This window comes from Perissodus microlepis, chromosome 18 (genome assembly GCF_051167445.1).
Source record: "Perissodus microlepis isolate ML-2025 ecotype Zambia chromosome 18, ASM5116744v1, whole genome shotgun sequence".
NCBI classification, from domain to species: domain Eukaryota; kingdom Metazoa; phylum Chordata; class Actinopteri; order Cichliformes; family Cichlidae; genus Perissodus; species Perissodus microlepis.
Window position 1 is genome coordinate 24,254,710 of NC_140478.1, and position 12,347 is coordinate 24,267,056.

Here is a 12,347-nt window from a genome sequence, read left to right on the forward strand (position 1 = left end):
TCAAAAAAAGGCTTTGAAAAGTGCAATCTACACTGTATAAAACGGCCCCTTTTTTTTCCCCAATGTACACTTAATATGTCAAGAAACCATTTATTTTGATAGACAAGAAGATTTGATGACCTGACCTGGGGATAGTTGGGCTCAGTACCAGTTATATAAAGTAATTGCAAGCATTTACCTCTTCTTAGAAAATGTATTGGTTTTGTAGAAATCTGTCTGACTCTAAGAAATTCTGAGGTTAAAATTCAGCAGTGCTACAAAATAAGATTCACTAATATTCCAACGTAAAGCATTGGGTGGTCAAAGCTTTGGTGGCAATAAGTGGTCCACTAAATGTAGGGTTGGTAGCTCAATACCCATCCTTTCCATGTGCCAAAGGGTAGACACTGAACAAACTGAAGGATCTTTTGTGGCAGCGTTCATGACATTAGTCTTAGATATGTATGTGGGTAGGTATGTGAAGGAATGTGTGTGGGGTAAAACAGTGCATTTCTCTATGGGCACATTGAAGAATTATATAAATTGTGACAATTTACTGTTGACCTTACCTTAAAGAAGTGTTACAGCCTTGGATCTTCACTAAAACTGCATATTCAAAAAATAAGAGTCAGAGCAGAAAGGCTTCTGAATAGCTTTTATAAAAGCTTAAGGACACACAGAATAGGTGACAAATGACTTGGTTTTTCTCTCTCTCTGCCATGAAAAAGTATTTTCTCAATCCCTAATTTCTTCTTCTTCTTTCTTCTTCTACTTTTTTTTTTTTTTTGCATATTTGTCACATTTAAATATCTCAGATAATCAAACTTATTTTAAAGTTAGACACAGATAACCCCAGTAACTATAAAATTCATTGTTTTTTTGTTTTTTTTAAAAAAAAACAAAAAAACAATTGCCCCCTTAACTCCTCAACGCCGCCTCCTCAACCCGCCCACTGTTCAGTTAATGTTTTACAGTAACGTATTTATTTATTCAAGCTATGAAAAACTATGCACACTGGATTCAGTGCAAGCATTTTGTTCATTGTGATCTACCAACATTTTGAGCCATTCATTGCCGCTGTGTAACCCAAGTGTGCTTGAACTTTAGAAAATTGCCTAAATTACTCTTTCAGGATCTTCTTGTAAGGAGTAGAATTCATGGTTCCATAAATTAACGGCAGGTCGTCCAGGTCCTGAAGCAGCAAAACAACCCCAGACCATCACACTACCACCACCATGTTCGAGTGTTGATATGTTCTTTTATGAAGTGCCATGTTGGTTTTATGCCAGGTGTAATGGGATGCAAACCCTCCAAAAGTTCAGCTTGTCTTGTTAGTCTACAGAATATTTTCTCAAGTCTTCATGATCATCAAGACATTTTTTTATTTTTTTTATTTTTATTTTTTTACAAATGTGGGGCGACCCTTTGTGTTCCTTTTGGTCAGCAGTGATTTCCCCCAGGACCCCTCTATTTTTAAGGCTATTTTTTTTTATTGTTGAATTGTGAACACTGACCTTAACTAATACAAGTGAGGCCAGCAGTTCTTTTGACGTTTTTGGGGGTTCTTTTGTGACCTCGTGGATGGATTGTTGATTACTCTTCAAATAATTTTGGTAGGCCGACCACTCACTGGGAAGGTTCACCACAGTTCCAAGTTTTCTTGATTTTTTTTTTTTTTTTCTTCTTTTTCTTTTCCTAGATAATAGCTCTCACTGTGGTTCACTGGAGTCCCAGGGCCTTTGTAATGGCTATGTAACTCTTTCCAGACTCATAGTTAATGATAGATAGTTAGTCCAGACCGATAGATTCATTTCTCTTCTGTTCTTGAGTTTCTTTAGATCGTGACATGATCTGTTGCTTTTTGAGATTTTAGTCTACTTGACTTTGTCACTCAGGTTCTATTTAACTATTGATTCAACAGATCTGGCCATAACCAGGCCTCGGTGTGGCTAATGAAATTGAACTCAGCTTTCCAAAACTGTGATTAATCACAGTTATCTATGATTTACCATGGGGGCAATTACCTTTTCACACAGGTCCAAGATGGTTTGGAAATAAAATAAATAAAATCATCATTGAAAAACTGCATTTTGTATTTACAAAGGTTATCTCTGAATAACATAGAATTTTGATAAATATACAGAAAACTAAGAAATCAGGAATATATTTTTTTCACAGCACCATCTATTTAAATGCCTTACGTTAAGATAAAGGTTAATCTAAATTCAACTGAACTGAACAAACACTTCTCAGAAAAATGTTTGTAGTTTTCCAAATTAGAGGATATTATTGCTGTAGAGCTAAGCATGCTGACTCCATCGTTTTTCGTCATTTGCAGTCACACTTAACTGAATCGGTATACTATATTCTGCCTCGCCAATTCTTGTCTAACCAAACATTTTGTCAACAAAGGGAGAGTGATGATCTGTCAGATGTAACTGCTATTTTTCCCGTCAGAAGCTTTGTGCATGTCTACAGGGCAATTTTCCTCGGTGAGATCTATCCCTTCATGATGGTTGCTTTTTAGCTAAGGTTGAGATTAAGCAGATTTGTCTCTCGCAGCCCGAAAGGAAAGGAAATTGTTTGCCAGGCATGTGTCTAATTAACACTATTGTTGCCTTGAGCCATGAATAGAAAGTCACTTCACCTTACTATCTTAGATAACACTGGTCCAGTTTGTCACCCACAATAGCGGCCAGTCATGTGACCTATAGGGTTTATATATTGCCTATTGCAAGGCGAATGAAAAGCCTTAGTTTGAGGCCCATTGAATTTGTGTCCTTTTGTCAGTCAGAGAAAACAGGGTAGATTGAGTTTGGGGTGTGCAGGAAGGTTATAGGAGGACCACAATAAAAGTCTTTTATCACAGGCAGTTGGAAGTAGAATGGTGAATTGTGCTCTATGATATTGGTGCTGCAAAAGGTAAATTGTGTTCCTCTCAAGGACACATCTTCAAACAACTGCTGTGGGAAAGGAACGAGTGTGCGAAAGATTTGCATTTATAGCCAGTTCATTATTATTATTGTTGCCATTTCCCTCACCTTCATCACTCCATCCATCTATTCTCGACAGGGAAGAATTGAAAGTCCCGAGAACAGATGTGTATAAATGATACTGTGGTGATATCCACATAAACTCAGTCTCTTTCTAGTCCAGAGCTGCTTCTTCAGCTCCTCGTAAACAATTATCTTTGAGGTTGTTAGTAACCTCTACTGTTGAGCCTCAGGAGGATGATAAATAGCGGTAGTTTAGTCAGGCTCGGCAGGAAGATTTTACGTTTTTTTTTTCTCTTCGGTTTTTAAATTTGAACTGAAATGCTTCTCAAGGTCTTTAAATGTTTCTATTCTCCCTGATTAATTATTCATGATCTATCTGCTGTAATTTTTGTCACAGATTTTCTCCATCCTTTTGCTGAATTATAGATGTCCCATTCCCCTTCCTAGGCATCCAACAAGCACTCACTCAGTCTGGTTGTATAACTCTAACTCAAGAACATTTCTGCGTCTACTCCTCAACTAAAGGACATGAATGTCAGAAGGGTTGCGATTTATTCCCTCTATTCCCCCACCTAGATAGCTAGATCTTGGATCTCATATCTCCTAAGTGGGTGGCTCAGAAAACACAGCAACCATTTCACAAAGTCAAGCGCTTCACTTTGATTTACACTGTGGGTAACACCCTGAGTTGAATACGACACATGTGGGTTTTTAGCGACAAATGACAGTGGCACAAGGGCCATCTGGGTAGTACTGAAGTTGAAGAATCACCTTGGTAACCTCCCACTGCTCCTGTAGAGATTTCGTCCCCATTGGTAAATGAGGGCTTGTGTTCTTCCCATTTGTAAGCCCTATCCGCAGCCATTTTCCAAGGAACCTGAACACAAAAGACAAAGTCTGCTCTGACAGGAGAGATGGGTGTGTGGGCATGTATGTGTTAAGACGGATGAGGGAAGAGGGGGTCATTCTGCCTGTCACCCTGACCCCAATCACTGCACAGCATATTGGTGGAAACAAAATGAAAGATTGATTTAACCAGTTCCTCCTCAGCTGCCTCTGCTCGTTCCATCAACTGGCTGCCCATATGTTTTCATCCGGTTTGTAGACTTGCACTTTATTTCACCTCATGACGCACACTTGCCAGGTTTGTTCTTTTAATTTACAGTCAATGTATAATAACTGCAGGCTTCATTTGAGCTTTTTTTGGGGGGGGTTTAAACTACTGCACTGACCAAATCTTTCAACACATGATGGTAGTAAATAAACTGTATTGATTCCATGCAAATACACTTTTTTTTTTCTTCCATGCATAACATTTCTCTCATGTCTGTTGATTTGTGTATATAAAAATTTGCCTTTTTTTGTTGTTATCATTGTTTATATAATAGTTATTATTTCCACAGACTTAGTAGTTGACTGCTTATTGGCTAAAGGTTTGCAAGTATGCTATATTTATGTTTTAAACAATTCTATTGTGTGATCTGGTATTATGTTAAAATAGTGTTTATGAATTAAACTACATTAGTATGGTTGCATTGGCTTTTAATGTACTATGTTGTTTTTTCCCCCTGATATAAACCAGAACTGAGACTCGTATATCAATGCATGAACCTAAATGCGGCTTTAGAGGATTTTTATATCTCGAACAATTAAATGATACTCATCCCCACCCTTTGGCTTCCAGTCAGGTCGTGTAGAATATTGTATCCATTAAGTGTATTAATAAACAGCTTTCCATTGTGTCAGACGACATGTCTTCAGCATGTCAGCGTAATCCAAAAACTGAATATTTAGTTTGACATTTCCACACAAAATCAGTATTTCTTAGTTTTCTCTTTTCAAGCCGTTGAGCTTATTGGCATTTTTAGGCCAGCATACAGTAGCGTGGTTGTTTACAAAAACAGGAAAGGACTAGATATGCCTTGACAGTCATGAATCTTGTCATACATCATCTGTGTTGGTAGAGAATGTCTTACTTTCACCGTCCCCTTCTCTTTAGTTCTGTGAAAAGGAAAGCATTCGCCCATTCATCTCCACCCCTACAGCTTCAGGGGGTTCATCAGACAAGGTGGCAGCCTGGCCTGGTCCGGCGCCCGGGCTCATTCGGTGGTTTCAATTTGATCCAGAGCACTGTAGGCCCCTCCGCCCCTCACACTCGCCCATCATGGCAGTCTCATTTATCACGGGGCCTATAAAGAAGGACTTGATAGAGTGAGGAGCGACCACCACCATTCAATAAATCCTTGTGATTATCCACGCCTCCAAGGTGTCTGAGCAAAGTGTGTGTGTGTGTGTGTCCTGAGCATGTAAGCATTTGTCTCTGACTAATGCTTGTATTGGATCACAAGATGTCCATGTACAGTGCCTTTTAAAGTGCCATCACTTATAATATGTGTACACACGTCAGCTCTGAGGCCTAATTTTACTTGTTGCATTTGATGGCAACAAAGACCTTGACATTTCCACTCCTTCTCTGTCTTAGCTTGCTTTCTCCAGTCCCCTCACCCACCTATCTACCCACACACCGACTCCCTCCATCTCTTCCCACACGCATGCACATACACACACAGAGTCAAACAGTCATTCTGTTCCTCCAGAGGATTGCATAGAGAAGCACTCTAGGAGGGTGATGGAGCTTTGATTGTCGGTTATCAAAAGCTATCATTACTGCTTGCTTCTGTCGGATATGAAAATGATTTCCTAAGTGTAAAACCCATGTCATTACCTCAATGGTCATAGTGCTATCAGTGAGATGTAATAGAAAGAGGCAAACAAATGTGCTTGTTTCCCAGCCCACCCAGCTCAAACACAACAGAAAGAATAACAAATCAAAATGGAGAGAGATAAGTGATGGCAATACCAGGCCTGACTGCCTAGAACGGAACACAGGATTTAATCTTACCGTCATCAAGTTGTTTTGGTACCGTCTCCAACAGCTGTACTTTCTTGTGACAAGCTCCGGTTGACATGCTCCGCAAAGGAATCAGACCATCTACGGGCCATCCTGTGAAAGTCAAAGCACTCCCCTCCTCTTCCTCAGCCTGATGAGACGGTGAACAGGCAAGGGAGCCACATTGACTTGCTAGGGGTTTCTAATCACTGGGGAAACAGGCTTCCCCCCCCCCCCCCCCCCCCCCTTCTGGGTCTGTTTGCTGAGCAGGTAGATGGAAGTCTAAGCCAGCATCAGGCTTTTCTTCTCTTAATCGATGTGGATCTGATAAAGATCCCGGCTTTCCGAATAGCTCGTATGCTGCGAAGCCTGAGGAAAATCTGATAAGTAAATCGCTCTTCTGTACATATAGCCAGAAAGATGCTGAGAAACCAGACGTGTGCTGCTGTGCACGCATATGGAAACTCTTTTACACTCATAAGATGGTAAACACACAAGAGTACACACATGGTCCCCTTTATACAGCCACACACACATTCATCTAGTAGTAAAGTGGCTGTGCTCCAGACATGCCCAATTTGTTTCCTTTCATCCAGGACTAATGTCTTGCTCTTCCCAGGGGCTAAGTGCACCATTTGAAGCCCCCTCTAGGACAGCCAGTTGCAACATGCGGTTATTTGTTGTTGTTTTTATAATTTTTTTTTATTTAATGTTTGGCAAAATCATGTTATCGCATGAGCTGCAGTAGCATGTACGCAGGGCCCAATCAAATTAGCAAGACGCAATAATGTGCTGATAATTTCTAAAAACATTATTTAAATGTCAGACTGTAATGACAAAAAATCACTAATAGTTCTATGTAAATGTCAAGTTCAAATTATTCAATTACATCGGTGAGTGTGGGGCAGGTGATAATTTGTCCACCGCTTGGAATACCAATCTGGCTCTCACTGGAGCTCATTCTGAGTGCCCTGGCATAAGATAGACCTCAGTAATTTCCTGCTCCAAGGGATGCTTTCATAGCCATTATTATAACTCTATTCCACTAGAAATATCTGCCATACTGGAGAGATATTGGAGTCATATTTTTAGTACTTTCACCCCAATGTCGCCCTGAGACTGTGATAGCTTGAGAGCATTGTGGGGAGGAAAAAAATGGTATGGATTTTCAGAGCTAGCCCTATTATTCCTTGTTGTTGTTTCTGTTTGTGCTCTTGATACTGAGCCTCTTACTGTTCAGTCAATAAAACTAAACTTGCAGCCACAGTAAACTGGGGTAATAGGCTCATCTCATCAGTTGTCATTCACGGGCCTGTGGGCCCATTTGAGAATGGCTGCATGGTCTTCATCTATTCATGAAGGCACTTATAAAGGATATCAGCCATTCAGCCTGACCTGTTCATTTCAGATTAAGTGAGGGAGGAGGATGCACGGCGTTTTTTTCCCTTTTCCTCTTTCTTCAAAGTCATCCATGACCGGGCTCTAAAACGGATAAGGCACCTTGTTGTTCATGCAAGCAATGAAGTCATTCTGAATCATGGGTTACAAGTTCTGCCACAGATCCTCTCGTTTTACTGCCTCCCTCAGACAGCTGGCATTTGCACTACAGGGAGCCAGTGGGGCAACAAACAATTAGCCTTTTCTCTACAAAACACCAGGCAGAGGCTATAGAATAATTATAAAAGCTGCTTCCAAACGGCCGATGTTCTTTTGTGTATCTTTCCTGCGACTTGTACACCCAAAAATAAAAAGAATACGTCTAATAATCCTACCGCCAGTAAAACAAATAGACACAAATTAATGTCCCTTCTTCGTGGGGCTACGGCTGTTTCTCAGCACAGTTATATTTTCCACAAGTGCTTCCCATCCTGGCAGCTCTCCATTGGCCCGAATTAGGGTGCAGTGGACATTATCTATGATGTTCCACAAAGATGGGAGTGTGACATTCTCCTTGAACGCTCCAGAAATGAGACTAACTCTCAGTCGCTTGTGCGCGTCTGTTTGAGATTCACACTTTGGTGCATTTGTAACTCTGAGAGCATCTGGTTTAATTTGATTTCTGTGCCTGGCCACCCTGCAATTCTCTGTGCTTTTAGTGTAACCGTTGCCTACAGAGTGCGGCCAACAGATAGTTCCGCAAATAAAGGGGTTTAAACTTCTATTTTCTGGATGGCTCTCCCGACACTGCAATCGAGTGAAGAAGCCTATTTCTCATTGCCAGTTGCTCCCAGTTTTTCCTTAGAATCTTTGTTTGTTTGTTTTTTTGTCTGTTTGTTTTTGGAGGGTGTGATTACATTTTTTTTTTTTTTTTTTTTTTTTTTTTTTAAATATCACACCACTTTTTACATTATTACTGCATTTTAGTGGCAGAGTAAGACATTTGCTGCAGAGTAAAATTCAGGCTAAGAAATGATAAAACACAAGTAAACCAACACCAGATAGCTCTATATTCTCTCAACCGCATGTTAAGTCACGATTAAAGCTGATGGATACGCGTGCTGAATGAGGAATTTTAGTGGAATGTTTACTTTTATTTGAACTATAGTAGCAAATCCATCTTGAATATATCATAGATGCCATTTTTTTCCCTTTTGGAAGGAGATTATGCCTTTTTGTGAGGCATCACATTTGTAGCCTTTTGTGTTTCATGTACTATATACTGCACATTGACATCCCTTTCCCAATCTGCCTTCAACAGCTCTTCCTCTGTCTCCTTCAGGCTCTTCTAATGCCATTTCATCTTGTCTGTAAAAGTGCAGGAGAAATCACATCCGTTGTTTCTCCTCGTGAAATCGGCAAGCATTCGATCTTTCATTCATCAAGGAGCCCTTTTTCCACTTGTACAGGCCCGAGTTTTCACATGTCATGACCTAATTTTTTTGAAACCGTTCATTTCAACCTTGTAGATTTTCTATAGCGCTACTCAAACTCCCGCAAGATCATTTGAAAGCATTTTCGATAAACCTTGAACATTTTTTCGCAGTAGTGATACGCTGGATAGCGGAAGATAACAACAAGAAACGTCTAATGTGATCATAATGCCAACAGTGTTTGTTGGTTTCTTGCTTGTTTGTTCTGTCTTTTATACAATCTGTAAAAATGAACACTGTGCTCTAGCCTGAGTCCAGTCTCCCTTCACACATCTCTAGAATGTTAAACATGGCTGCCGTGGCCGCCTCTGAATTGCTGGACTGTGTCTCCTGGGGAACGGGGAAATTGAGCTCTGGCTCTTCCTAATAGGTGGTAAAGTGTTAAGTTCCAGAGAAATGGACTGCGAATTTAACCTGGAATGGAAATTGATCCCATTACCTTGTGCTTGGGCTGCTTTCCTCCCGTAGGAAAGGAGGGAGAGAGGGAGCGCAAGAGGGGAAAATAGGTGGGGAAAGGAGAAAGAGAGAGCGCGGGAAATAGAAAAGGGGAGTCATGGAAAAAGAGAGAGAAGGAAGGAGAGAGAAAATGGATAAAGTGGAAGAGAAAAGGCAAGGAGACACAGTGTATGTGATTAGAGGTGATAGGATAGCGGTGGGGGTTGTGTCCTGCCTGGATTGACAGGTTGGCTGACTCTGTATCAGTGTGGTGCTAATAGCTGACCGCCACTGGGCGAGATGGAAAATAGAGTAGAAAAGGCGGAGGACAAGGCAGAAGAAGCAGAGGAATGGCACGCTCTGAAGGGATGATACACCACCTGCTGAGGGTTTCCAGCGACAGACCTGTGGTGTCTTGGTGCCTTTAGTTGCTGTGAGCCCAAGTTAGCAACGGTAATGGGATTTGGCAATGCTCAGTATCAGTCTGTGCCTTTGAAATTTTAAAATATTTTCTGGAAATATGAACTATAAACAGAAAAAAGTGGTATTTTAATATGAATGAAAGTATTGACTGGGTCTGAAGTGTTATGAAAAATCTACTACTGGATTTTTTTTTTTGGCCCAAAGGAAAAGGAGCTTTCTCTAACCCACATAAACCTCAGTAATTTTGATTTTATTGCATCTGGCCTGAAACACCTGGCATTTAATGTGACCTAATTGATTATCTTGATGTAAGTTCACACTTCCTTCTCTTTCGATTTCACCAGAGCCTATGCACGGCCCACGGAGGCTGGAAGTGGTGGACATCCAGTCCAAACAGGTTACAGTGCGCTGGGAACCTCTGGGCTATAACGTGACCCGCTGCCACAGCTATAACCTTACCGTCCAGTACCGGTACAGAGTAGCCGGCAAGGAGGAGACGCGTGAGGAAGTGTGTTATGACACTCAGAGTCGCGATCCTCAGCACACTATCCACAATCTCTCTCCATTCACCAACCTCAGCGTCAAGCTGGTGCTGCGCAACCCGGAGGGTGTCAAGGAGAGCACGGAGCTGGAGGTTCAGACCGATGAGGATGGTAAGTAACATCAATAGTCCATTTTTTTTCTTAGCTCAACTATAAAGCCTTACAGGGCAGGAAAAAGTAGTTTTACTTTTAGATGATATTTGCATTGCAGACATTTCTGTGTTTGTCATGTCTATTCATGGTTGACAAAATAATTCCAAAATGAAAGTTGTGGAAATTATGCCGACATCAGTTCAAGATACTTCAACATCATCTAGACATATTTAATTTACTTTTTAACTTCAGAGAGACAAATATTTTCTATTAATGCTTAATAATTTATAATAAAACGAAATGCAGTTTAAACATTCTCAACAGTGGAGGAAGAAAATAACCGTGCACCTCAATTCTGACTCCTACTTGTGAGTTTAAGCTTCCCCATTTCTTATCCTACTGGGCTAATCACCAGTTCCATCACTGGGTTTGTGATACTGACATTGGGGGTAGAGATGTGACATTTGTTACAGTCTGATGTGTTAAATTCACTATGCAACAAATGAGACGCAATTTAGTTGCTCATAGGCCACAACAAAGAATGGAGACATGCCAGCAACTGAACAGGGATTACCAGGGGTTTATTATAATAATCATGATTTGTGTAAGTCCATGTCAGTGGTGTAAAGTGGTGCATGGGTCAATTGGCTAAAAAACAATTAAGACAGTAACTCAAAAGAACTAAAGAGCTGGAGCAAGGCCTCAGAAGGTGGGGTTTAAATAGCCCTGCAGAACACTGGCCAGTTTTTCTGTCATCAAATCACATCACAGAGAGACCACAAAGCACACAGGAAACCTCACACTGGGGTCACCTTGGGTCGTAACAGTGTGTATAAATGTAAATAGCGTAAGTCTTATTTTCTTAAGAAACAGCTCTAGGATTAGTCGGCTGTGTATGTGGAGATGTTGTGTCGCCACCTGTTCACAGACATGTACTAACTATATTAGATGTCATTGTTTAAAAAAAAAAAAAAACAACCCCCCCAAAGACTTGCATTTAGTTTCTTCTTTCAATAATCTGATCGTTACTTCTCAAAATGATGGATCTGACTGAATTTACTACTGGATTCTACTGTAGTAAATTCAGTCAGTGTATATGTATGTATATGGCACGCTAACACACTTTCTCTTAACATTTAATAAAAGAAAATGTGTCTCCAACAGCTGAACAACTTGCTTTTGTTATTACAGTTTTGATGTTTCGATCTTTAGGATGTGTAGGTTCTCATCCGATCCACAGCCACAAACAAAGTCTGGGATATTCCAAATATTTTTCAGGAGAGCACAGAAGTCAGACAGTAAGCCTCTGTGTCGGATAGTTGTTTCACCTCCTTCAAAGATGAAAGATCTTCTGTGTTGCCTCAGCAGACACAGGAAATGAACTCTACAGAAGTCTCAAGGAACCCCCGGCCGCCAGATAACAGGCTCAGCTGACGAAAAGAGCCATGTCTGGCTCAGATATCTCTGGTTGGAAACTTGAAAGTGGCAACTGTTTCTCAGTATCTGACTGCTATGTGTTTCTGTATGTGTATCTGTGTGCTTAGGGTCCCATGGGAGAAAGTGTACAGGCAGGGTGTAGCTCTAGTTGTGTTCTTCAAGATAAATCTTTAAACCAAAAAAAAAAGTACATCTCCACATCAGTCTCTTTCGCTTAAAGAATGAAACCAATTCACATGAGAGGTTAAAGGACTAGATGTCTTTGGCAGTATCTCAGTACAAGTAAACATTGCAGAAAGATTAAGATTCCTGCTGTTTCTGTGGGTTTACAACTTCTTTTCTATCCATTTTTATCTGTATGAAAGTGTTCAGGTTTGCTGTAAAACATGTATAACAGTGTCTTGAGTAACACTGACTTCAAATAATCTTGCAAATTCCAATTAAAAAAAATTGCATTTGATGTTGGCCTTCTCACATTTTAAGCGTGCATCCTTGAAAAGCCTTTTTTGGTATGCACATTAGTTTAAGGTGCTTTGCTTAGTAAATCATAGTTGAAAGGGCTACAGCTGCTTTCATCAACTTTTATTGGCAATAATTTAACTTAAGAAAGGTGAAAAGTGTCAAATATGTGGCAAGAAAATCCTTCTGAGAAAACTTTTTAGAAACTTGTTTCAGTCCTTGA

The 12,347-nt window shown here is 40.4% G+C and overlaps 1 protein-coding gene across 4 annotated transcripts in view; it reads left to right on the plus strand.

The window, feature by feature from the left end:
• The window catches only part of LOC146367931 (receptor-type tyrosine-protein phosphatase mu), a 160,191-nt gene that overhangs the window by 70,718 nt on the left and 77,126 nt on the right, over window positions 1-12,347 (plus strand). For all 4 annotated transcript variants that reach the window (XM_084913559.1, XM_084913561.1, XM_084913560.1 and 1 more), the window contains exon 8: window positions 9,938-10,246. In XM_084913559.1, the coding sequence (XP_084769685.1) occupies window positions 9,938-10,246 (309 nt within the window). The remainder of the gene's footprint in view (window positions 1-9,937; window positions 10,247-12,347) is intronic.